Here is a 26,794-nt window from a genome sequence, read left to right as displayed (position 1 = left end):
AAGACCTTTGAACAAATGGTGTCGGTTCAGGATTGTCTATTCAATGTTCAAAGTGTGTGTGCGGATGTGTGTGCGTGCGCAAGTGGTTTGGGATCCTCGCTGGCATTGAAAAGTTGAATGCATTACATTCTGTGCACACGCACACACACACACAGGCCTAGTGCATGGCGCACCTCAGGAGGTAGAAGATCTAATCATTTTGGCAGAAAGCTTTTAAGGTCTGTGCCAGTGTTTTATTCAACAGACAGAGTTGCTCCCATCGGCTCTGAGCGTGTCACCAACAAATTAAAGCAAACTTTGTCACCAATTCATTTTGTGTTCAGTCGTCTTTACCTAACTATCAAATGTGTGGATCCCCTACTGCCTCAGAGCTTGTTTTACGAATAAAGACCTTACGAATAAACTCCACCTATACAAAGTTCATTTGACACGGTTGCATCCAAACATTGTGCAGAATCATTTTAGCACAATTTGGTTGCCAAACCCTGAGATAATGATCTTGTACATAATCCTCCTTCTTTTCTCATTCCTTGCACAGCTTATGCAAATGTTAAACTTGCTCTGAGATTAATTATCTTACTTGCTGCCAGAATTATGCACTGCAAAAACATACAACCCATTCATAAGCAGCCATGTAGGATTAGCATGTGTCATGTGGCAGAATGTACAACATTATATAAGAGCAAATCAGAGAGCACTGAAATGGCACAAATAAGGCTCCTGACGACTGCACACAGAGTGGAAGCATCATCTGTCGTGATAGACAGTAGATTTAGTTAATAAGACAGCTGCTGTCACTTTCCTTTCTGTAAAAAGATACCGACAGGCTACAGTGTTACACCTGCACCATCGAATGAGATCCACTAAAATTGCTGTATCAAAAAATCTGCCTTTACAAAGTAAATAAATAAGGATGAATTTTGATTTACACTGTCAGATTCATTTACCGATATTGAGGACTTGGACTTTATTAGCTACATGAGAAGCATTGGACACACTTAGTTGTATTCCACATGGTTTGTTGTTCATTCACTCAGCAACACAGAAAGTAATAAACATAACTCCAGCGGGTCAACCTGCCAAACACCACAAGTAACTCATGAATGAGAATATAAGGTTTTTTTTAATTAACTCTAATTAGGTGAACAATGCGTAACCGCGCTGCAAACAGAGATTGTCACTAGAGTCCAGATTAGTCATGGCTTCATGTTATTTAATCCGACCAATTAATCTTACATTTCATTTAAAGCAGGGATGCATTGTAAAATAGGATTAACCCACATTGTTTTGTGTGGCTCATACAGTATAGGTGACCTTTCAGAGGCCATTCTGCCCTGACCTTGGCGCATTCTGTCTGGCCGGTGTACTTTTGATGGTACATGGATTTCGTATTTATGGTCCCGAACACCCAAAAAAAAAAAACACAGTCTGCCAGCATGCCCGGGTCAGATTTAAACTCAACCTGAGAACAAAATACAGTCAATCACAGAGCACATGCAGTTTACATACACTCATCATGGAGATGAACGTCATTAGTTTAATTGTTTAATTGCACATCTTCAATGGTTTTTAAAAACAATAATTTATTTTTTATTTTCTTTTATTTACACAGGGTTAAAATTATACACACAGGCTCCAATATGTACATAAACCTCACTAATACACTCCTGAACAAAATCAAGCAGGATGTTCATCAAAAGTGACCCTGAAAGGACTAAATTTGTACTCAAACTTGGACTTGGTGTCATTTTCTGGGAGACAAGAAACATCTCTTGCAACACTTGCTGCCAAGGTTGGACGCAGTAAGACAATGGTGTTAAGATCCTGGGACAAAAAAGACAAATAGTTAACCAGAGAAATTTGACCTGCTAAGCCAGCCTTGTCCAAGGAGACAGGGGTCTATCCTCGACGCAAATTAAGGCCCTTACTGATGCTGACTGCAGTTGCGTCTATGAAAGAAGGGCTTAAACATAGAGCGTCATGCTGTGCCGTGGCATCAACTGACAGCTGGCTACGTGGAGATCGTCCTGTTGAAAAACCAGCCATCCTTGCACAGACTGGATCATTCAGTCAAGAGGGATGCCTGCTGCAACATCTCCACATAGCCGTCAACAATCCTGCCACAGTCATAGACAAAAAGCCTTTTTGCCTTTATGGGAGGTCATGGCAGTGTCTGACAGAAAATGACACGAAAACAGATTTTATCGAAGATTTTGACCTTTGAAGTGATCAGCTGATGAACAGCCTGTCTGAGTTTAAATGCAGTTTTCAATAAACTGCCAGCTCGCTATTTTTTTGCCACTTGGGCTCTACTTAAAATCTGGTTACAATCCACCAGTGCACAATTGCAAACATTTGAAATTCTTCCCCAGGTCTTAATATTTTGTTCAGGAATGTGTTTGATTTAATGTCCCTCAACAAGTTTCTCCTCGACCAGACATTTTTGAACATTTGTGGTGCATGCAGCTGATTTGTTCTATGTAATAACATTTGTGGCGCAAGTGTCCATGGCCTCTGCCAACTTGAAACTGTGACCTTTCCAATCCTTATCTGAGTCATTAAAAGTGCCATCCACCTTTTTGACCTTTACTCAGGAGGCACAAACTATTAATAGTGCTAAAGGCCCTGTCACACCTTGACGATTTAGGCATCTTACGCCAACGTATGAAAAATTTGGCCAATATGCTGCCGTACGTCGAATAAGTTATGGGCAAGTTTTGTATATGTTAACAGCACGCGGAAGCACGCCGGCATACATCTAAGTCGTCCAAAAATTTTGTGCCTGCATAAAACTTATCGACGTATGTCAACGTATGAGTCATACGTCCCGCATCCGCGGGCAATAAGTTATACCATCTTTGACACCCGTTCACACACGTTATTTGTAAGTTACACACAAGTCGTAATACGTCAACATACCTTGAGACAAAACTGTCTTCTTGGTAAGCTTTGGCTGAGAGGAGATGGAGACTGTCGTGTTTGCATTAGCAGATAAGTTAGCAGCTTGACTATGGAATCACAGGAGTGCCAAAATTAAAATGGAATACGTGTGGAAATACAAAGAGAATTAATAATACAAAAATATACAAATGTGGAAATACACAGAGAATCAATAATAAAAAAAATATACAAATGTAGACATATTCTTTTTCCATTTTGTCATTGTTTTTTCTGTATTGTCTTTGTTTTTTTACAATTTGCCATTGTTTTTCCTGTTTTGTATTTGTCTTTTCCACTTGCGTTTTGTCATTGCATTTGGTAATGACAAAGACAAAACAGGAAAAGCAACGCCAAAATGGAAAAAACAAATCATTCTTTTGTCTTTGTCATTACTAAATGCAATGACAAAACGCAAGTGGAAAAGACAAATACAATATAAGTTACTAATACGTCATGTTTACGTCGACCTCGTTATGAATACGCTATGTATACGTCCAAAATTGAAAAAAAAACCTGTCAGCAGTTCAACGTATGCCATCAAAATGATCACGTCAGGCATGGGCTGCCTAAATCGTCAAGGTGTGACCGGGCCCTAACATATTTTACAAAGGATATCCTGATTCCTAATCGAACAGAATATAGGGGGGAGACCGCAGCGATTGAGGATCAATAACTGTATTTATTTTAACTTTCACAACTTTATTCCCTGGCTTCATTTATCCCAGAAAAACAAAAAGCAGCATTTTATCACATCTGATTATAGGGAGTGTTATCAGGACCGCTGGCCATTACGTATACAAAAAGTGACATATGTAACAATAACTAGCTCACACAGTTCTGGGAAATGTAATGTCTTAAATTTAGAACGGACTTAACAGTTTGGAGTTTGTCTGTGGGATTTGTGTCCATTCATCCAAAAATGGAGTTGGATGCATAAAATTGTCCAAAATGCCTTGGTAAGCTAAAGAATTAAAAGTCAGGGGAAACTAAGGACTCAAGCACAACCACTGATTAATAGATTCATGAATTTATAAAAAGTCAGGTCCCAAGAGTTTTGTCTATTTCATGCATATTCTGTCAATGAAGGGCAGCCACAGAACTGTCCTGGGAGGATGCTCAATTGTGTGTTGCACTTAAACAACAACTCCTGCCTCCTATTTTACATACACACAGTGTTCCCTCGTTTATCGCGGGAGATAGGTTCCCAAAACAGCCCACAATAAGTGAAATCCGTGAAGTAGCCAACTTTATTTGTTCATCATTATTATATGTTTTAAGGCTGTAAAACCCCTCACAATACACTTTATACACTTTTCTCAGACAGGCATCAACATTTTCTCACATTTTAAACACTCTCGAGGTTCAAATTTTGTTTGAATTTTAATGATCATTCGACTAGGTTGGACGCAATAAATTATGAAATGACTCACGCGTATTCACTCCTCTGACCGTGCTTCGTCCTGGCCGTAGCATATTGCTCCTGCCGTCGACCTCCTCCTCGTCCTACTCCTTGAACCGAAGATGAATTTAGCCGGTTAGCTGCTTCTTCTTCTTTTTCTTCTTCTTCTATTGTTTATTGGTGGTTAGCAAGCAGCTGACGCAGTTAGCTAGTTTACTAGCTATGGCACAAAGAAGATTGATTGACAATGGTCTGCAGCCAATCAGGACGCAGAACATAATGGGCGGCTTCTCCCTTAGCCAATGAGGACTGTTGTGGCTCTATATTTAGCCGGCTATTGTCAACTGTGGGTTCCTAATATGCTAGCACAGGCACGTAAACACACTGAGACTGGTGGAGCTGCACACGTCTTCAACATGAGTATACAACTCCCTCTACTGGTAGCAGTAGTAAATACAATAACAGACACACAACAGAGCACCGGTGAACCGCGAAAGGAGAACCGCAATGTAGCGAGGGAACACTGTACTGTATATGCGACCTTTAACAAGGCACTTAACCCTCAAAAATTGTCTGAAGGCAATGTGTCACTGGAGTGACTATGATCTAGCATGTGACTATAAGTCTGACCTATGATAATGCAGATCGGCAAGAGGCTGATGGCCACAACTTGTTACATTATGCAGTCTAAAAGCTTGTTGCGAGGAGTCAACAGTGCAGCCGTAATGAAAGATTGATGTGTGTAAAAAAAAAAAAAACAGTTTCGTTGGGTGGTGTTATGTAAAGTAATAAAGCAGCGGTAGACGGAGGGGCGGCGGTGTTGGGAGGTAATAGAAACACAAGGCACATGGACACACACGTTGTGTCTGAATTTGTGTACTTCCGCACTTGAGTGCATAAGTGCGTTCACACTGAGAAGTGCAGCTGAATGCAGTGCAGTCAGTACCCCGATGCTGCACTCATAAATATTGCGACCATCATTTCCTGCAAGTGCACAGTGACAGTCATCGATTTGGAACAGCACGACACTTTCAATTCACGCACTCAGGAACTAAGAAAACACAGTGTACTAATTCAAGTGTACTGACGGAAGTGTTTGATTTGAGACACCGCCGCACTCTATTAATGGGTGAAAGAATCCAATGACAGTGGATACACCCCCAAAAGTAAAGAGGGAACGTGTTGATGCAAGCTGAAGGGTGAAATTACAAGTTGTCCCGGAGGTACACCCTCACATCATTTAGAGCCCTCAGAGCAAACAGTAAGTCCGCAGAGAGCGCGTGGCATAGAAACCAACTGAACAGTCTTATTGAACTGCCTTCACATGGAAAACCAGGTGGCCTCAATTACTTGTTAAATAAGTCCTCTTCAGGTAAGTGTCTTCAGGTGGTCGAGATCTGAGGCATCATACTGTAAAGTATATACACCATACATTACAGTTAATTGCAAAATATCTAGCAGTCACCAACTAACTGATTACAAAAAGATATAATTCTATAGTATTGCATCAATGTTTATTGATCGTTTTACTACATGGTTGATTCGTTAACATTCGAGACACCAGCAAACCCTGAGGAATTCCAGTCAATTGATGATCAAATAGCTTTCTTCAAAGGCATTCTGACCATCAAACATTACATACCAAAAAAGCCAACCCCAGGCTATACTGTATGTGCAGAGCAGACCCAGATCATACCAGGGCTCTGCAAGATGTGGTAATGACAAAGCACACCCCCCCACCACCCCTGGGAAAGACTGTGGCAGAGCAAATAGGCTGAAGGGAGCAAAGCAGAAATACGAGTGAAAGCAAGTGAAAGAAGAGGTGAGAGTAGTGCCCTGTTACTGGAGATAATGTAAACATCATTGTTAAACAATGGCGAAAATGTTGGAAAATGGTTTTCATAGCATAAAACAACTACTTGTTCACAGATTTACTATAAAACATATTTGGATCATTTTTTACATTAAGTTCATACGCCCAAATAATAAATACAAATTTGACTTGGGCTTTCATACTTCATGCATCAGAGGGTTAAAATCTTTGGAGCATGATTGGGCTGCGCTGGATCAGCGTACACGAGAGCGCGTTCCAGTTCCCGCCAATAACCGACAACTTCGCACACACATTGAAGAGGAGTGGACCAACATTCCACAGGCCGCAATCAACATCCTGATCAACTCGAAAGAGATGTGCTGCATTTCATGAGGCAAATGGTGGTCACTCCAGATGCTGACTGATTTTCTGAACCCCACTCCCCAGAAGTTAAACCTGCACATTTTGGAGTGCCCTTTTATTACGGCCAACCTACAAAACACTTGTGCAGTAATCATGCTGTGTAATCTGCATCTACATAGGCCACACCTGAGGTAAGTGCTCACTAGCACAGACTTAGACAGATGTGTAAACACTGTTCGAGAGTGATAGGCCTTTTGAGTATATAGAAAAAGTTTGATGTTGTATTTTTACTGGACCTTCGCATGGGACAGTACAATAGAAATGAAACTTGGATGTAACTTAAAGTAGTAATTGTAAAATACAGCAGTATAGATTTGCTGTCCTCTGAAAAGCCCTCAACACACATCCGTTATGTTATTCTGCTTTGAAATGAATACAAAGGAAATTCTCCCTGAAGGCTTCGGAAATCATCTGAAAAAGGTCGTCATTAATGTAAACTACTATAACCACTTATGTCACATTGACTGTTTTCATTCATCATAATATTTATTGTTACTGTTCTTTTTCCATTTGTGTCTTTCCATTCCTTCTCTTCCACCCTCAATCTCTTTTTAAAGTCCAAGGAAATGAACCATGCGCTCCCATTGATCCAGCAACTCACACATGAATGCATACGCAAAGAAAACGCCTTCCATCTTCGTGCACACCTCGCCCCGCTGCTAGGAAGACAAAGTGGCAGGTGTATCGTGGTGGACGGAGCCACAGACCCCCTTGTGGAGTTAATGAGCTTTTATTGACTTCAGCATCTGAAGCAGTTGCTGTAACTTATCACAGTTAGCGCCTCGCTCCCCAGACACACACACACCCACAATCTGTTTGTGTGCAAAGCTCCGTGGAGACACACACTCGTTTGACTTGTACAGTTGGACTGAATTGTTTGTTGGGAAAGCTTGTGCACACAAACAATACACAACACACAACACACAAATTACACGAACCAAAGTATTTACACACACCTTTTGAGTTTGGGCAACACCTCTCCGTTCTCCCTTCATTGTGGACGATTCTGTGCTTCTAATTAGGGGTGTCACGAGACACCCAAATCAAGACGATGCACGTGATTGGTCCACAAGAACGAGACGAGAATACATTTTAACATTAATTTTAAGAAAAGTACAACGAAAAATTAGGATTGGACAAACAAACCTTTTTATTTGACCGAGTCACAACACAATGCAGGCACATTTTGAAGTGTTAATTGTCCCACAAATTGACGCAAAATCATATTATTGTCAACATTTTTGGAGACCAAATAAGCCACTGTTATGATAATGTTTAAAGTCAGTTGGGATTGGCTCCGGCATACCCCTGCCACCCTAATGAGGACTAAGCGGCACAGAAAATGAATGAATAATATATCATGATAATGCAATATATACTTTAATATGTCAGCTTTCACTCTGTAAAGCTGTGGAATTGCCATTTGTGACATGTATTTTCTCACAGGCAATTAGTACTGTCTGTCAAACGTTTGCAGCATTTCTTGAAATGCTGGCTTCTTTGACATTTAGCCTTAAAAAAAGCAATTTATAATGAAAAAAAAAAACAATGTTATACATACACGTAAAGACAAATCTTTGTGTTATTAGTATTCATATTTTGGCCTGTTGTAGTAACATTATGCCGTTTTGATCTATTTTTCCTCTTTAGCTGGGTTTTTGTTTATTTTATTTCTGCAATGAGTCACATTCCACAGATGGAACCTGGGCCACACTTTGGACACCCATGCATGTATCACCATGAAGGCAAGATGTTGCCAGGTGACGGAGGAGTGTGTCCAAGCTCCGCCTTCTTTGCTCTGGAATGACCTTGCGGATGCAGCGGCAGGTGTGAGATTGTGAGGATAGCCAAAGAAGAAAGAATGCTCAAGGCTCGCGGAATAAAACTTTGTTTCTTCCCTGACATTTCAGCAGAGATGACTAAGAGACGGGCAGTTCTTCTTAACCGGCCTGTAGCAGCGTTCATACGCTGTAAAAAAAAACAAAAAAATCTACGAAACAGCGAGTTGGCGAAAGGTGAACAGCGATGGAGTGAGGGAACACTGTACAGTACTCTGTGATTTTAACCTCTCAAATGTGAATCCATCCATTTTCTATACCACTTCTCCTCTTTTGGGTCGCGGGGGCATGCTGTAGCCTATCCCAGCTGACTTCGGGCGACAGGCGGGGTACACCCTGAACTGGTCGCCAGCCAATTGCAGAGCACATATAGACAAACAACCATTCACACTCAGATTCATACCTATGGACAATTTAGAGTCACGCATTAACCTAAGCTGCATGTTTGTGGATGTGGGAGGAAACCGGAGTACCCGAAGAAAACCCACACACACGGGGAGAACAAACTCCACACAAACATGCAAACTCCACACAGAAATACCCAGGGGAGAATCGACCCCAGTTCTTCCCGATATCCAGACTGTTACTGTGTTGGCCAACATGCTAACCACTAGACCACCGTGCGGCCCTCAAATGTGAATATTTTGGAATTTTCTTAGTCATCCAGGAAAGCAGACCTGTTCTCTTTGTGTTTTAGACAAGATATTTACACACATCAGTTTTAACTTTGGAAAACAGAGATCAACATTTTTGCCTCTTTTCTGATATGTTGCGAACCAATATTGATTCGGTCCGTGTTATAATAAAAACAACAAACTTTGGATTAATCGGCTAAGAAAATATTCATTAGTTGCAGCCCTAGCATCACGTACGTAAATAAATGATGAATGTGTACACCATCATGTCAGCATGTCATTTCCAGGAGATTCTAGCTAGGCAACACAGCTCATACGACGATACGAGCAGAGGTCGGGCCCTTCATCTTTTCAATCTAATCAGATGTTTTCCAGGATGTGTCACCCTCCCCTAGCAAGCACCTTGGATAAACAGATCGATCCATTCATAATTTTATCTTTTACAAAACACAACAGTGGTAGCAGTCTTGAAAACATGAATATTTTCCCATATTTGACTTTCCATACCAGACCTGAAAATGGAATCAAATCAAATTTCATACTTTTCCAAACTTGCGTAAGAACCCCGGTTGTTAGATCTGAGCGCAGCATTTGATGTACTTGAACATGAAATTCTACTGGAAAAGTTAATGTGTCGTGGTTTTGGAAAATCAGCTATCAAATGGATTAGAAGTTATTTAACCAATAGGGAATTTATTTGAACGTTCAATGGGAGTGACTGTGATGTACAGACCCTTTGTTGTGGTGTGCCGCAGCTGAGTTGCCTTGGGCCGCTTCTATTTTCTATTTTTACGAATGATTTGCCTTTTGTCTTAGAGAATTCCATCATGGCTCTACATGCAGATGATTCCACTATTTATTCCTCCGCTCAAAATCCTGTTGAACGTAATAGCATTTTAAATGCTGAATTGAAACTGATTGAAAATTGGATGAAAGAAAATAAAATGGTGATTGTGGAAGGTACCGTTATTGAACGGGTTACTGAGGTAAAGCTACTTGGTCTTACTGTAGGCAGTATGGGAAAAATTGGAAAAGTGGTATTCATCAAATATTGCAAATGGGTAGAAGTATGGCAGTTGGAAAGCACTGTAGAAAATGTATTCATAATGGAGCAATGAAAACATTAGTTGAAACATGAGTTTTGTCTCATTTAGGCTACAGTATTGTGCTATTATTTGGTGAAATAGCATAAATTCCGGTGTATAAGCCGCACCCACTAAATTTAAAGGAAAAAACAGATTTGCACATATATAAGCCGCACCCGTGTATAAGCCGCATGTGTCCACGTCATAAACTGGCAAATTGTGGCTCGCACCAGTCAGTGAGGACCAGGCAGCTCTTTATTTGAGAGGAGCTAATCATGAGCCATGAAAAAACTCACCACAAGCTTGTCAAACCATTGGAAATTGCAGGAGGTCATTACTCAATGTAACAGTCTGACTCACTAATCACTAAACTCATCACACAACAACTTACCACTCAAAAGGTATGCCTAATAAATATACAGAACATGCACCAATACAAGTTAAAAATGAAAAAGTTAGTTTTCCCATAATGCATTTCGTTTGAGCAAAGCATTTAATTGGATGACAAGCAGCATAGAAAATGGAGGGATGGTGCTGCTACGCTGCCTCTGTCAGAGGAGCCCAGAGCCCAGAGGGAGGCTGACGTCATTGCAGCGCCCCAGTGAATATGTTGCTCAGACACAATACATTAGGAGAAAACTCTGGTAAGTTGCTGTGTGATGAGTGTAGTGTTCATAGTAAGATGACACCATGAGTCAGACTATTGTTATACTGTTATATATAATGACCTCCTGCGATTTCCAATGGGTTGATGTTGTGGGTGCACTGTGAGCCCGTGATTGGCTCCTGCCAAAGAAAGACCTACCGTTTCCTCACTGACTCGCGAGCGGCACGGTATTTAAACAATTAGCAGTAGTTCTGAAGTAAAGGAGATGTCACGAGATTAGAATTTAGCCATAAAGTAGCTGCATTGTTGTACAAGTCGCAGTGTTCAAAGTTTAAGAAAAAAGTAGGCGGCTTAGACCAATGAAAACAATGAAAACAATGAAAACAAGTACAATGAAAACAAACTTAAATAAGATGCAACTTGCAATTTGTTTGGACAAATATGATGATGATAACAAATATAGCTCATAAGAGCTGATATCGAGCAGCTTCCATGCTTTTCTTGATAATAACCAAAATTACTTAAGTTCTTTCATGAATAGCTCTATCATTTTACTGCCAAAAAATTTCATTCGTATGAGCTATTTTTGTTGTTATTGTTATATTTGTCCAAACAAAGGTACCTTTAGTTGTATCAGGCGTTAAAATGAACAAGAAACTGAAGAAACAAGGGTGGTCTAATCATTTTTTCCATGACTGTATACAGGATATGAAGAGCTACTGTGAATCCGATACTAGCATAGCTATAACTTGTGATTATTGTAGAGCAGTTGTACTATCTTTGAATGCGCTGTTATTGTACTATGTGCGCCACAACGTATTAATCTATAAAGGGGAATTTAACTCTAAATTCAGTCTTTTTTTTTTTTTGGGACGAAAATGAAATCCACAGTTTTTTACTTACCCTGTGGCAAAAAAAACCCATATGTACAATGTAAGAACTAAAATGTGGACCTTTTAGATCCCATGGAAAACCTTATTTATTTACTTATTTTATGGTATTTATTTATTTAGAGAAACATGGTGTAAGGCTCAAGAGGTTAAGCACAGTCCACAAATGATTTAGTAGGGTCGAGGTTGGGGGCGGTGTTGTTTTCGTCAAGGGTGACGATAACGAAGTGATTTTGCTCACTAAGCTTTTTTTCAAGATGGAAACGAGACGGTGACGGGCTAAACGTGGCTTTTTGATGACTGAAACATGACCGGTGGTGTGTGAGTTGTCGTTGATGAGACGAGACTGGACGAAAAAGTTAGTGGGTAGTGAGACTTTTAAAATCCATGACATTTCTGCCTATTGTGTGTGTACTCTTTTAGTCCCAAACTAAAATGTAGGAATGCATCCTCGCTCAGCATGCAGCAAGCTTTCTGATCAACACGCCGGTGGCCAGTGGCGTGGACAAGGGGAGCACTTTTGGTGGGAAACGAAGCACCGATTTGTGTATATACTTTAAATAGGATCCATCCGGAAGAAAAACTGAATCCATTTTGCAGAGAGACGGCGGTAAACGTGCCTGCAATTTCAAGCAGAACCTGAAGGCCCATCACACTGATATTCTTCTGAAGGTACAACAATTTGTGTTAACATATAATACACAACGTTACTCGTCAGTTGGCTTGTGATAAAGTTCATTGTAAGCGTAAAGCTTTCCACGTACGTCCTGGTGCAAACAGGCTAAAGTTAGCTTTGTTGTGCTTATGTGGGTGTTATTTTTAAGTGACTGTAGAACACGCAGGGATTTTTGACAAACATGGAAGTGGAGGGAAACGTAGCATTTCAGACCTGTTGCTGTTCCATGTGTTTAAAAGAACACATCATTTGGCATCATGTTTTGCCGTGTTTACGTTCAGTAACGGTGTGGTCATCTCTTTGTGTGTGTATGTTCTATTAAACAGGTGGAGTTTATGTGCTTTGCTAGCATACGTACAGTCTGCTAGCATTGGGCTACAAGCCACAAGGGTACGTCAGTGACTTCATGCAGCATTGTTGGAACTGCTGAGCTTGGAATCTGCAGTTTGGAAATGGCCCCAAAATACCTGGCCAGCTTTTGGAAATCTACACTTCTCCTTGTGTACTGTAGCACAGTCACTGACTATAAATATTCACCGACTTCCTTGGACTTTCCAGTTCTTGTGAGTATTAATTGGACCAATAAGTGCTGTCAAACTAATTACTGTATAGAGTACTGCCAAAGAGAAAATACTAGCTGCAATCAATCATGATCACTAACAAGAAGATAATAGGCAAGTATAGGCCCTTGCCAAGTTAAAAGACATTCTTGAACCTCCAGCACCACTTATTAAAACATAGGAGACTGTTTTTACAGTCGTCACTCGCCAAATCGCGGTTCACAGTTTGGGGCTTCAGTCTACCACAGCAAATTTGAAATTTTTTTTCGAGAATGAAGCATTTTCAAACATAAACATGTTTAAATAAAGTAAAATACATTCATTACATCAAATTGTGATATGCCATATTCTACACTGGTCACAAGGTGAACATACAATCGCCAGACTCGATCACTGGTAAAACAGGCTTTTATTGCCGCTTTGAATCATCTCACAACAGCCACAATAATAACAACATAATAATCATAATGATCATCATCATCACCGTAATATCACAGGCTATTCGCTCTGATCCGGCTAAAACCCAACTCTGAAAGCCCAACGTCACTTCCTGTCCACTCGTCTGGAACACACACGAGCATGAGCCATATTTATGTCTTAAATGGCGTATTTCCTCTGATTATATCTACTATATTGGGTAATGCGAGTGTAAAGGTGACTATAGGGGTGTTATTTCATGTCTACAGGGCTGTAATTATGTTAAAGCCCGTATTTTAAAAGGTCGTGAACAGGTTTTTGTTGCTATAATTACGAAAATATTTGATTTATAAATAAGGAATCCTACTTTGGGAAATTCACTTATCACTGTCAGGTCTCGAACCAATCACTCGCAATAAGCAATAAATAACAGTACGGTATAGTTGTGCATGTATGTGTCACATTGCTACTAAATTAATTCAAACTTGGCCACCTGGTACTTGTTTTAAAAGATAATTGAATATGTACATTACATATAAACATCTGACTGCAACTGTAAATGGTCCTAGTTATAGAATTATGATGCTCCATCTAATACTGTCATGTGTGAAAGGAGCTGCATATTAGCAACACTGAAACCCAATATAGCAACATCATTCAATGGAGCCTAAATGACAAAACCTGGACAAAAAAACGAGATGAACATAATAGAGGCAGGCAATAACACAAGACAAAAACACAAATGAGATATTTGCTTCACATGGCAATGATGTTCAAGTTATATGGAACATCTTTTACTGAGCTGTGATGTCCATTTTTTTAAATAAACAAAAACGTGTTTTTACTGACAGCAGCTCAGGCGTCATCATAGAATATGTGATGGCATGGAGCTGTTAAAATAAAAGAAGAAGAGAGGAATACTTTTATAGGTAGTCGTAAATAAAAAGAGCTTTGCCTGGTATCTAGCTGACAGCCGAATGTCATGTCACTGAAGGGGCTTTCAAAGCTTTTACAACTTTATTACCTTTGGAAAGTGAAAGTAATAGCTTGAGGCACAAAAACTCAAGTAGAAACTATCAGGTAAAATTGTGTACTCAATTACAGCAGAGGCGTGCAAGTGGTTACTTTTTCCACTCGCACTATGAGGTCGTTATTAGCATAGCAGTATTTTGTCCGGAGGTAGGGTTGAGTATCGTGGACACATTATCAGATACCGATGTCAAATCTGTGCTTTTTATAAACAGTGCCAGTGCTTGAACGGTGCTCAAACTCGCTCGAACATATTTTGTCTAAAAACAATGCTTTTACAGAATTTTGTGACATGTAAGTTGAACAGAGTCATTTTCAACAAATTGTCATGGTTATCACAGCAAAGCTAACAGAAATACAGTACGCAGGGAATATGCAAAACAATTCTCACCATTTTCCTGTACAGTCAAAGGTTAGTCACAGTCACAGGGTTTGGAACGCCCCAGTTTTCGTATGATTCGGTTCCGATGAAAATTTTCCCTTAGTTCTCGTACTCTATCTCGGTTATGTACAATATTGCAGACGATAAACTGTTGTAATTTACTCTTGGTGGTGGTAGTAATAAAGATGTAGTTATTCAGCCATCTTGGATTTCACACCCAACACCAAATGTCTTAGTTTACACAATAATAGAGTATCATGTGAAAGAATAAATCGAGGGAATAACGTTGGGAAAGGGGTAACAGTGCTAACTAAACAGAGATCACAAACGATCAAAGGTGTTGTTGGCGTGGATCCCATTCTCTACGCCCCTAGCAGTCTTTGCCAACAAAAGTGATATTAAATGTTCATTTATCCATTTAATTTGGCATTTGCGGCAGTGGTCCCCAACCCCGGGGCCACGGCCCGGTACCGGGCCGCACAGGAAGAAAAAATAATTTCCATTATTTAATTTTTTTTATGTTTTATTTTGAAAAGTGGCCGGATTCTCTCTGTTACATCCGTCTCACTTGACGCATGTCCATTGTGCGTGTGCTAACTTTATCCCATGCCGCACAGATAGACTACTACTCTATTTTTAGCATTTTTCTTTCACCTCATATTTGGTCTCAAATGCTGATACTATGTGGGAATGCATAAAGGTAAGTTCTGATGACTTATTGAGTGCTAATGTGCACATTTGTCTCAAATTAATTCATGCTAGTGCACTGCGTTTACCACACACGTCAAACAGCCATGTAATAATCTCTCTGGGAAAACTTGGCTGGAACTTGAACTGGTGGATGGTGGGTCGGCATTCATTTTGTGCTTTTAATTTGATGTTATTCATGTCTTAGTTTTACACGATACAGTACATAATAAATAAGATAAATTAGATCGCTATAACGTACGAACAACCCCCCACTGCTTTACGGTATAATTATTTCGCATTGTTTTCGGCGCGCAAAATTAATCATGCTCTTTTTGGGCATCTGGAATGGATGAATTGGATTTACATTACATTAATCCCTCGTTTGTCGCAGTTAATTGGTTCCAGGCCTGACCGTGATGAGTGAATTTCCCCGAAATAGGATTGCTTCTTTGTAAAGGTAATGGAATTCCGTAGTTACAGCATAGAAAACCTGTTTACGACCTTCTAAATATGTTTTTTTAAACATCAGAGCCCTCTTGACATGAAACACTTATATAGTGACCTTTACACTCACATTGCGCAATATCGTAGCCATAAGAGAACATAAACCAGACATAAATAAAACTCATACTCGTGTGTGTTACAATAAATGTGTTCCAGACGTGTGGAAGACAGGAAGTGACATCGGGGATTCAGAGCTGAGTTTTAGCGTACCATGGGTTACCACTGCAACAGTAGCCCATCTTATTATTATGATAATTATGATTATTATGTAATTATCATTGTTGTGAGATAATTCAAACCTGCAATAAAAGCCTGTTGTTCCGGTGATCACATCTATGAGATGTTTCATCAAACATTAAACTAACATGACTGACACCAGTGTCAAAAACTACACATCACAATTTCAATGCGTCCTCTCATTTAGCCACTTTTATGCTTGAAAATGATTAGTTTAGGCAAAAAATACAAACATTTACTTAAATATGCATTATTCGTGCTGGCCACGGCCAACAAATTTCCCAAAAATTGCAGGGCCCGTGTGTGTGTGTGTGTGTGCTAACACGTACCTCAAAATGCTAGGCCTGCTTTAAGTGCATACTTTCCACCCAATTCAAGCAGAAATGAATCATTTCAACACACTTTGGCAACCTGCGTGTGCTGTAATGTTGATGTTCACAATTCCGCCATTGATGATAAAGTGTTGTGTGTTGATGTGGAGAGCGACGGAGAAACGTGTGCGAGTTCACCTTGTTGGAATTGAGCACTGCTGTTGGCATGAAGGTGGCCGAGTCTGCTTTCATCCGGCCATCTTCTATGCCGCTTATCCTATTAGGGTCGCGGGGGTATGCTGGAGCCTATCCCAGCTGACTTATGGGCGAGAGGCGTGGTACACCCTGGACACATATAGACCACTCACGCCAATTAACCTAACATGAATGTTTTTGGAATGTGGGAGGAAACTGCTGTGCCACGCACGCATGGGGAGAACATGCAAACTCCACACAGAGATGCCCAACGGTGATTCAAACCCAGATCCTCCCGATCTCCTGACCGTGTGGCCAAAATGCTAACCACTAGGCCACCGTGCGGCCCCGAGTCTGCTTTCATTTAGCCTCAAAACTAAACACCAATGGCTACTCCGTTTTTTGGTCCGGTCACTTTCGTCTACGTCGGCACCGATGTCACTATGATACAGAGTTTCGGTACGCATCCCTACTTCCTTTTTTTTGACTGGTAGTGTATGTGTGTTTAACAGATACCATGAACAAAGTACCAGCGGAGTATGACTCCCTTCTCCTTTCTCTTCTTTAAGCGGTAGCGAATATAAATATTCATACACACGCATGTACGAAGTACAAATCTGTACCGCTCTCTCTTACACACACACACACACACAAAGCTGAGTGATAATACAATTAGACTGATTATGAAAATGGAGAGCAACTCCATCACGTGTGTGCTGATAAATGTATGGCTGAATATCTGAATAGAGGGATACAAAGTCTATACAGTCTATACAAAACACAGTAAAAATGAAAATCCAAGGTCAATGGCGCTCTCTTCATTTTATATGGCGCGCACACACACCCACACACAGTGTGTACTGTTTTGTCCAGGGAGCCATGAACATGAAGGGTGCAATATGGAGCAGATAGAGTGAGCCAAAGGACAAGTGAAGAAAGCAGACCAAAGAAAGGAGATGTAAGAAGACAGGATGCAGACACACAGAGAGATCGTGACCTGTATTTATCCATCCTGTCAGTAAAAAGGCAGGACATCAGGGGTCACTCACTGGTACATTCATTCATTCATTTTAATATGATTTGGAGCTACAGGGGAAATGGAAGAAGAAAATCTCTTAATCGTTGGAAATAAAGCCCGCCGCGGAAGCAGAGAAAGGCTAGAAGGCAGGAAGCAGAGTGTGCATAGCAAAAGTGCGCATAGCAAACTTTGAGGAGTATTGGGACAAAAGAAAGCATCCATCCTTCTCAATGGTGGAAAAGTGGCAAATGGCGATCATTATCTCATACAAACATAATTAGTGTAACACTAATTGATCAAATGTGTAAACTGTGTGTATGCAGTATGTGTTACATGGGCCAAGGCCTGCATGCCTGCATGCCAGGAGCCAAACATTCACTTTAAATTTGATTTAAAATGACTAATGAAAATAAATACTTTTATTGAAGTATTTTTTCTATTCAAGAATGGAATGCTTTTTTTTTTTTTTTAACTTTGTAGAAGCAAAAGTAACAAAGAACCTATTCAAGAGGCAACAAGGCAGCGCATCTGCGCTGTGCCTGGAGCTGAGACAGTCAAGAGGGGATTTGTTGGATTGCTCAAGGCCACCTTGACGGTGCTCAGGAAGCCGACTATCTCACCTCTACAATAACCAGTTGCAATTTCTAAAATTTATTTTTTTTTAATCCGTGATGCTATGAGAACCTTTGGTACCCCAATCAATCCCGCAATGAATAGATGGACTATTTAGACAGTCAACTGGGAAGTAGAAATATATTGGTTTGGCTTTAGATAGGAGTGTACAATGTGTTAAAACTTGGGAATGATGTATCTAAAAACTGCAGGAAATCAACGCATTGTAAAGGATTGAGACCACGGGTGTGCTGGAACATGAATTACCTCTTAAACTGCATGACAGAACCCGGCAGACTTCCATATAACACTACATTACTGTCAATTTCACGCTGACTCACCTGCTTCCCTATACCACAGTCACACATACAAAATTTGACACATTTTTTCTTCTATTTATCCCTCTACTTCTTCCTATTCCGCCTCATTTCTCTCCCGATCCAAACCAATCCAATGTTCAATTTATTCGGGACACGCTGAATATTTATCAGGACTTTTCCAATTATTCCCACATTTATTGTCATTTCATTTTCTCTGACAATGAATGGGCAGTGTATTTGGCAACCCCAACTGTTGGGAAATCATTTTCCATTATCGTAACATTCTGCATATTCTACAGGGCGGCGTGGCTAAGTAGGTAGCGTGGTTGTTTCCCAATCCAAATGGCTGCTGGTTTGATCCTTCATCCAGCTTTAATCAGATAACTTATTTTTACATTCAGTCTGCATGACTCGCCGACATTTCAAATTCCGTTGTTTTTAGTCTGCTGAAAGCAAACTGACAAATTAAATGGTTGACCCTAAAAATCATTTTACATTACTGTAACATTCCACTCTCTCTACAGTTTGATGTGGCTCGGGTGGTAATTGGTCGTGTCCCAATTTGATGGTTGCTGGTTCGATCCGTGACTTTCAGTCCTCGTGTAATTGTTACAGCATATTTATATGTTTCAACAATCATTGTCTATTTTTACATTCCAACATTTAAAATGTTGTTTTTTTTGTCCTCTAATTACTCCCACATTTATCAACCGCTTCAAACCATTGCAACGTCCAAATGTTCAGCTCATTCGGGACATGTAGGCTCTCTATCAGGACTTCTGTAAAATTCCCACATTTTCCATGATTACATTTTTTTTCTGTGGAATTTCACCCGGTGAAAATTAATCGACAATTTCAATGTCGCCCCCATTGGTAAAAATGAATTTTACATTTAACATTACACGTACTGCAACATTCTGCTTATTCTGTGCACCGTGGCATGGCTCAGGTCGTAGAGTGGTCGTCTCCCAACCAGACGGTTGCTGGTTCGATCCTCTGTTGGTGAATACGTTTCAACAGTGCACATTTCAGTTCTGCTTCAGCAATTACACGTAATTTCGACTGAAATACATTCGCATCATAAAAATGCCTCCTCCTCCTCAAAAAAAAATCAGACCTGACAAATCGCTCTGCGTGATATTTGTCTCCCGCCATGACCCAGCGCACTGTCGCATCTCCATTTGTGTGTATGTGCTTGCAACTTCTTCCGCTGTGGAACACACGTAAACAACATGTCCGCAGCGCTCCGTCGCGGATCACATACACACGAATGGAGAGGCGACAACGTGCAGGGACACGGCGGGAAACAAATATAGCGCCGAGCGATTTGTGAGGTCCGATTTTTTTGAGGAAGCAATTTTATGACGCAAATGTATTACTCTTTTCAACGCACATTGTTTTGAGAAGCCAAACTCCTTACTTTAAATGACCCCAGCAACTCGTCACGGAAATCCGACCAGAGCTGGACTCTTGGGACCAAATGGGGGGCGGGGGGTAAGTCACTGTTGATATTGTCCGCTGCTGATGGGGATGTCATACAACTTCATGTCAAAAAAATCCCAACTATCCCTTTAAAGGGCCAGGTTCAGCCTGTAACAGCGTTCATAAAAAAAAAAAAGCAGCGTTAAAAAAAAATTCAGCGAAGCAGCGAATCCGGGAAAGGTGAACCGCGGTAGAGCGAGGGAACACCGTATACGGGTCATTATGGTAATTATAGGGACTACGTCACAGCAGCTCCGGGACGTGGGAGACAGGGCAGAGTGAGCTCCAACAGGACAATGACCCAAACACACGCCAAAACTTGTTTTTTGTCATGAATGAAGGAAGCTAACACTAAGCTTCTGGAAAGCCCCGACCTCAACCCTGTTGGGCATTTGTGGACTAGGTTTAAAAGCTGTGTCAGGAAACATTTTTAATGAAATCTACCAATTCTGCCAAGAAGAGTCGTCAAATATCCAACAATAATGATGCTAGAATCTTGTTGATGACTACAGCAAGCATACGGTTGAGTGTTTTGTTTTTTTTAATCACTGAAGATGTATGTTTCATAATAAATAAATAAATCATTAGCATTCATTCCCGCTGAAGGAACTGTATCATTCAGGGAGGTTAAGTATGCCCCTTGTCCACACTGGCTTGGATTTGGGAAGTTTGACGTTCATTTGACAGTCAATTTGAAAAATACACATGATAGAACTACTCCGTATGACGCGCCCTGCTTTGTTCCCTCTAGTTACACCCTAAGAACCATACACAGCAATTAATGATACAGCTTCAACGTAGCTTAAGCAATGATTTCATCTGTAAAAACATCGTTTAGTCTGTTATTGTGACAGAGTGAGTGACATATGGTGGACTAGGGAGGATGTTTTTTGACGTGGAAAGTGCTGAGGAGAATCCCACGAGACTCAGCTGTGAGCAGGAGGAGGGGGAGGGGGAGCAGGTGCAATACATTCATCATTTATCTTTATGTTGCTTTTTTCCCCCCCGCACCACCACCTCCATTGCTCTGATTGCAGCATGAGATGATGATCAACGCTGATGACTGACGGTGGTGGCGGTGGGCTTTAAAGTGGAAGAAATGAAGTTTGAGGAGATGATTCCAACTTCTGTCAAGTTTAGCGGCGCTACTTTTCGGCAGGCTTCCTCTCTGACAGTCGCAAGTTATGAGTCAGCATGATTTGCAGCGTGCAACTGACGCAGCCAAACGTGGGCTGCAAAAAATGCGCCCGCGTGCAAACACGCGGCTATCAATAACTGTTGTCACACGTCTTAAGTGTTGCTTGCAGCAAGCAGGGTGCACGTCCGGTTTGACTCTGCCGAGGATGGCCGTGGAACTACTCGAAGCTATAACCCGCAAACTGCACCGGAAGTGATTCACGACACACAAAAAGAACTTAAAAGACGTCATTTGGAGTACTTACTCAGAATGAGAGCAACAGGCAAGAAGGAGAAGAAGCACGCGGAGTTCATGATGCTGATGAGACGACCACGCGGGAAATGTCCAATACAGTCGATTTGGATCTCTATTAAAAGTCTTTCTCCTTTGTTTGGTGCAGCGTGTAGTCCAGAGTGTGTGAGAGGATGAACAGTGCGCTCCTCAGATGGGGAGGGCAGGTCTGTGCAGAGGAAGAGGAGGAGGAGGAGGAGGAGTGGGAGGGGTGTGATGAAACACGAGCACATCTGGTCTGCACAGAGCACGTGAGAAGATTCGGGAAAAGTTACCGGACAGTGGGGATCAGGATATGCAACTTTTTCCCCACAAAGATCCGTCATCTGGAGGGAGTTTAATATGGATCGATGCCAGATGTTTCAGCATCTTTAAACATATCTGCAGCTCATCATGAGAATTGAGCTTGGACGGGTGTGGATTGTAAAAGATGCTGTCAACAATGCACATTTCCGCAGAAAGAAATGGAGAGAGGACAGCTGGAATGTTACATCCAAAAGTGTGGAAATGAGATTTTAACATTACTTTAAAAAAAAAAAAAAGTACAATGAAAAAATATACTGTATTGCAATCTACTGATTTAATTTCTACTACGTTACACTCTTGTGCACTCTGTGTGTATGCTACCGCCCCTGCCTTCAGCCACAAGAGACTGTATGACCAATAAAAGGGCTCACTCCATTCATGCCTGTGTTTTAAGGAACAAACACGCCAAGGTGCTGAAAGCAATGCACAGAGTGAACTCTCTTCCTGCCTGTTTGGAGACAAGAGACGAGGAAAACAGACACATGCACATGGCAATATACTGAAGCTGCCAAAATTATCAATACCATTTTTTTATTGGGCGATTATCGTCCCAGGCCTAGCGGCCATGAGGCTTTTTTTCCCTCAACAAGAAATTTTGGCACGTTTTAATCTCGCAATATTTTGTGACACCCCTAGCTAACATTTTTAGCTTTTTGGAAAGGATTAATTAGATTTACATGATTTCTTATGGGAAAAATTGTGTGTTTCTGTTCGCCAGACCTTCTGGATCGGATTAATGACGCTAACCAAGATTCCACTGTATTTAATAGCTTTGCATATATTGACCCATCTTGGATTCATATATTAAAATATGCTATGTGCGTGGAAAAAGTTTGGACACCCCTGCATTACAGCATATCATAGCAAACCCCCACATGCCAGGTATGCCACCTAGTGGCTGTGAACAGTACAGGGGATGACACGAGGAACCTGATTAAACAAAGTGCTTTGTTTCCAAGAGTACCCCGACATTGTTTTTATCAGGGTTCCTACGGATTTGACATTTCAAAATGTCACACTTTTTCACTCAGTAAATAGTGTGTACCATTAAAGCTGCAACAATCAAGTGATCAATCAGTTCTCTAGTTCATTGATAACTATTTTGGTATACGATTCAACATTTGATTTGAAAATGTAAATATCCTCTCAAATATGAATATTTTGTCACTTCTTTAGTCATCCATGAAAGCAGACCAATTATCTTTGAGTTTTAGGCAAAATATATACACATCAGCTTTGACAATGGAAAATAGTTAACATTTTTGCCTCTTTTCTGATCTGTTGCAGACCAAACCACTGTTTGTGTTTGATTCATACAGTTTTGATTTGGTCCGTCTAGGGCAGTGATGTCCAAAAGTGCGGCTCGGGGGCCATTTGGAGCTTATTTTATTGGCTGACAGCACATTGCAGAAATTAAACACAAAAAAATAGCAAAAATGGGAAAAATAGAGCATAAAGGCACAATGTAAAGAGAAGCTAACATGTTGGTACTAATAACTAATAATAAAACTAAGCTTTTGTCTTTAAATATAGTTTTAGCCTTTTTACAAAATTAAAGAATACATCAATATGTGAAAGTGGCCCCCAGCGTCCTTTGACTTTCAGTATTCAGTTCTCGGTGGAAGAAGTTTGGACACCCCGGTCAAGGGCCTCACCCCAAGGTTCAGATTAATCAGCTAAGAAAATAATGGTTGGTTGCAGCCCTAGTATCATGTCAATCAACTCTGGAGGTAATCTTTTGTTTTCATTATATTGAGTATGTATCCCATTATGTCACTCTATCATTTGCGGGGGATTATACTGTAGCTAGTTAGTGTAGCTCATACAAACGATTGGCGGAGGATACGAGCAGAGGGCTGGCCATTCAACTTAATCTTCCCAAATGATTACCAAAGTGTCGCCCAATGTGTGCTCACACGAACATCTTAGCTGCCCTGACATATTGATTCATTTCTTTTTGTTTTTTTAAGTTAGTCCTACTTTGGAAACATTATTTTTCCGTACATTTCCAGACCTGGAAACTTATCAGATCAAATTCCATACTCCATCCTTGCATAGCAAACCTGCTTTATGCCCATAACTCTGACTTGGTCTTTCTTGCAGAAAAAGTTGAATATTTCACAACCAAGTGTTTGATTTGGTATGAAGATTAAAGTGCAAGTCAATCAATTCAGTTGAGTGTGTGGTTAAAATAAAAGTACTTTGTTTTTTCCCCCACCAGAGCGTATGCTCACACATTCATATACTTTAAAAATTCACTTTCTGGACTCCTATGAGCTTTGCGTATGTGTGAAATGCTGTACTCGATTTCAAAGAATGACGCTGCCAACCCTCAGAGAGAAGCTGAACCAGCTTAACACACGTCACACTATATCAATTCAAGAAGTACTTTTTTTTTTTATTCCAAAATGTTTAGAGTAAAATAAAGTGTAAAAGATAGCCATCCAAACAGCAAAGTAAACAGTTGAAAGAGTACAACACACGAGCTCCAGTTGTGCTCTTCATGCTGTTCCCTTTCCGGGTGAAGCAAACTTCAAACGATCATCTTTAGATGTGTAACTTAACAGGTCGATGGTAGTCCAAAAGTATTAATAAGCGACACTGGTTTTAGATGTTCCAAAGCCAGGCTCTTCCTCTGCAGTGCGGTTTGAATCTCACTTTTGATGCCACAACAAACTGGCTTAAATGCTTGTAAAGGTCAATAGAGACCGGACTTAAGTGGTAATGCTTCATTATTAGCGCTTCTTTAAAAAGGCCTAAACAGGATTAAGCATCCATGTAAAAAAAAAAAAAAAAAAAAAAAAAGATAAAACGCAGTAAGGCACTTGGCTGGACAACTCTAAACTTAACAGATTCCAAACACAAATGTCAAAATAACTTTTACTGTCAGCAACAGTGACCACGCAGCCAACACACTGGTGTTTGTAAAAGGAGCTATACACACAAAAACGGTCACCCTCAAACACGAGCACTGCGCATGTTGGCCCTCACCGCAGACTCCACGCGCAGCAGCTACACGTGCTGCACTTCGATCAAGTGCTGCCTCCCAAAGCCCGTGAGAAGCAACTGCACATCCAGTTTTCTAACTAAAAATATCAGTTAACAAAAAGGTCATGACATGTTTTAATACTTATACTTTACCACTGGTTTCACCATTTTTTTTAACAAGTTTACATGTTTTAACAAAAAAAAATGTTCATATTTAAAACGGGAAAACACATAAGAAAACACGGGACTGAAGTTTGATTTATGGTTGGTTATGTGGATGACTGGCAGCACTCGGGCTGTTTAGATCTCAGATTGTGAAGGAGAGTTTAGTGTAACATGATGTATGTTACTGCTCTTAAGTTGCATCCAGCAGGAAGCCCCAACGGGATGGGAGGAAAAAGGACAAAAATAAGTGTGATATGCTTTCAATTCTAACACTTGCTATTACTAATGCTATTCTTAATGCCAAAACAGGATCAAACAGCCTTACATGAAGCAGACTGACTGGATTGATCCTATTCAGGGCAACACGGAAAGAAAAACAAAAATGCCATCTGTAAATAAAGCAAGCCCCTCTGGCCTTTGATGCTGCATACATTTGTTTGACACAATTAGCTTAGGCTAAAAAATAACTTTTCCCAAAGACCTTTGTGCCAAAAAAACAGCATGGCTTGATGTCAACAGCCACTGAGCTCAACATTCCTTTAAGTCCCATGCACACCTGCAACAAAGGAGTCTCAAAGCACTCTCTGCACAGACTTCACGAGCAAGCTTGGAGGTGATCCGGAATACTCGACTGTCAATGAAAAATCTGCTTAGAAAATGGACCATTGGACCAGCCCATCATTATACTAGCTGGAAAAGCAAGAGAATGAATAATCCTACATTTGACACATGGCTGAGCAAACAGAAGGAATAGGAGCAAAATGAAAGCAGGACAATATGTGGTGCTGATAACCTTCATCCCCAGGAGGACTCACAGCCTATTCTACTCATCCAGCCTTAAAGTACCTCCATGTTCTTCAGTTCCTGTAGCTCTTATGCTTACGTGCAGCTCCAGCTCCCCTATGCAACAGCAACACCATCAACTGTCATGTCAAGCAGGAAAAAAAAAAAACAAGTGGACTGAAGCTGTCTTTGAATTTTACAAATAATCAAGTTCTCCTCTCAGACATTTGTGGAGACAAGAAAATTGAGTCATTATCAGTTTCTCTAAGACAAAGCTTTCGTCTGCATCTGGTTTGAGATGGACTAGTGGTTGATGAGTCCTTGTAGCATCATCATTAGGCGCCGTGCCCTCTTGGTAAGAGGGCTGTGGGGGTCCTGCTGCAGGAAGGCAAACAGCTTCGGTCTGACCTGGGTCAGCATCGAAGCCATGTGATCTCTTATCCGAGGGTCACTGTGGTCCAGATTCATCAAAGCGTCCTCCAGATAACTGTGGATGAGAAAGAGTCACTGAATAAGGCACATTAGCTGAAAGGCAAAGCTGGAACACAAGTTCATTGTTTGGTTGCCACTAACAGTTACGTTTCAAACTGTAATTGACAAAGCTTCATTCACTTGAGCTTCAATGTCAAGTGCTGTTATTGATGTTTTTCCTAACTACTGTACCTGCTCACTTGCATTAAAGGGGACCCATTATCTTTTCTGACCTATAAATGTTGTTACAATGTTGTATCCTCGTGTTAAACGATGCCAACGCATCAGATAATGAGGTTTGCACATTTGGAAGTGAGACCTTAAAGCAGTTTTGGACGTCTCTGTACGCTTTTTACAGAGTTAAACACAGAGATCCATTGACATCAATGCAACCCGGACTTCCTTACATGGGCATGCCCAGGCAACCTCTGTCGGCCTGCCCTCCCCTCGTTCTACTTTGTTCACCGTATTAGCACGTATGGCTCCCAGGAAATGTTTGTTCGGGTGTGCCTAAAGAGGCAAGCTAGAGAAAAATACGCTCATCTGTCAA

At 40.8% G+C, this 26,794-nt stretch overlaps 2 protein-coding genes across 4 annotated transcripts in view; both read right to left on the bottom strand.

Annotated features, from left to right (window-relative positions):
* The window catches only part of nrn1la (neuritin 1-like a), a 73,833-nt gene extending 52,168 nt beyond the window's left edge, over positions 1–21,665 (bottom strand). The window contains exon 1 of the mRNA XM_054776715.1: positions 21,506–21,665. Coding sequence (XP_054632690.1) covers positions 21,506–21,554 — 49 coding nt within the window. The 5' untranslated portion in view covers positions 21,555–21,665. The remainder of the gene's footprint in view (positions 1–21,505) is intronic.
* Positions 21,666–24,947: 3,282 nt separating this feature from the next.
* Positions 24,948–26,794, bottom strand: part of edc4 (enhancer of mRNA decapping 4) — a 30,231-nt gene continuing 28,384 nt past the window's right edge. For all 3 annotated transcript variants that reach the window (XM_054776712.1, XM_054776714.1, XM_054776713.1), the window contains exon 30: positions 24,948–26,260. In XM_054776712.1, coding sequence (XP_054632687.1) covers positions 26,077–26,260 — 184 coding nt within the window. In that variant the 3' untranslated portion in view covers positions 24,948–26,076. The remainder of the gene's footprint in view (positions 26,261–26,794) is intronic.

The sequence above is a fragment of the Dunckerocampus dactyliophorus genome, chromosome 5 (assembly GCF_027744805.1).
Source record: "Dunckerocampus dactyliophorus isolate RoL2022-P2 chromosome 5, RoL_Ddac_1.1, whole genome shotgun sequence".
Lineage (NCBI taxonomy): Eukaryota > Metazoa > Chordata > Actinopteri > Syngnathiformes > Syngnathidae > Dunckerocampus > Dunckerocampus dactyliophorus.
This window is presented reverse-complemented; position numbering and strand designations above follow the sequence as displayed.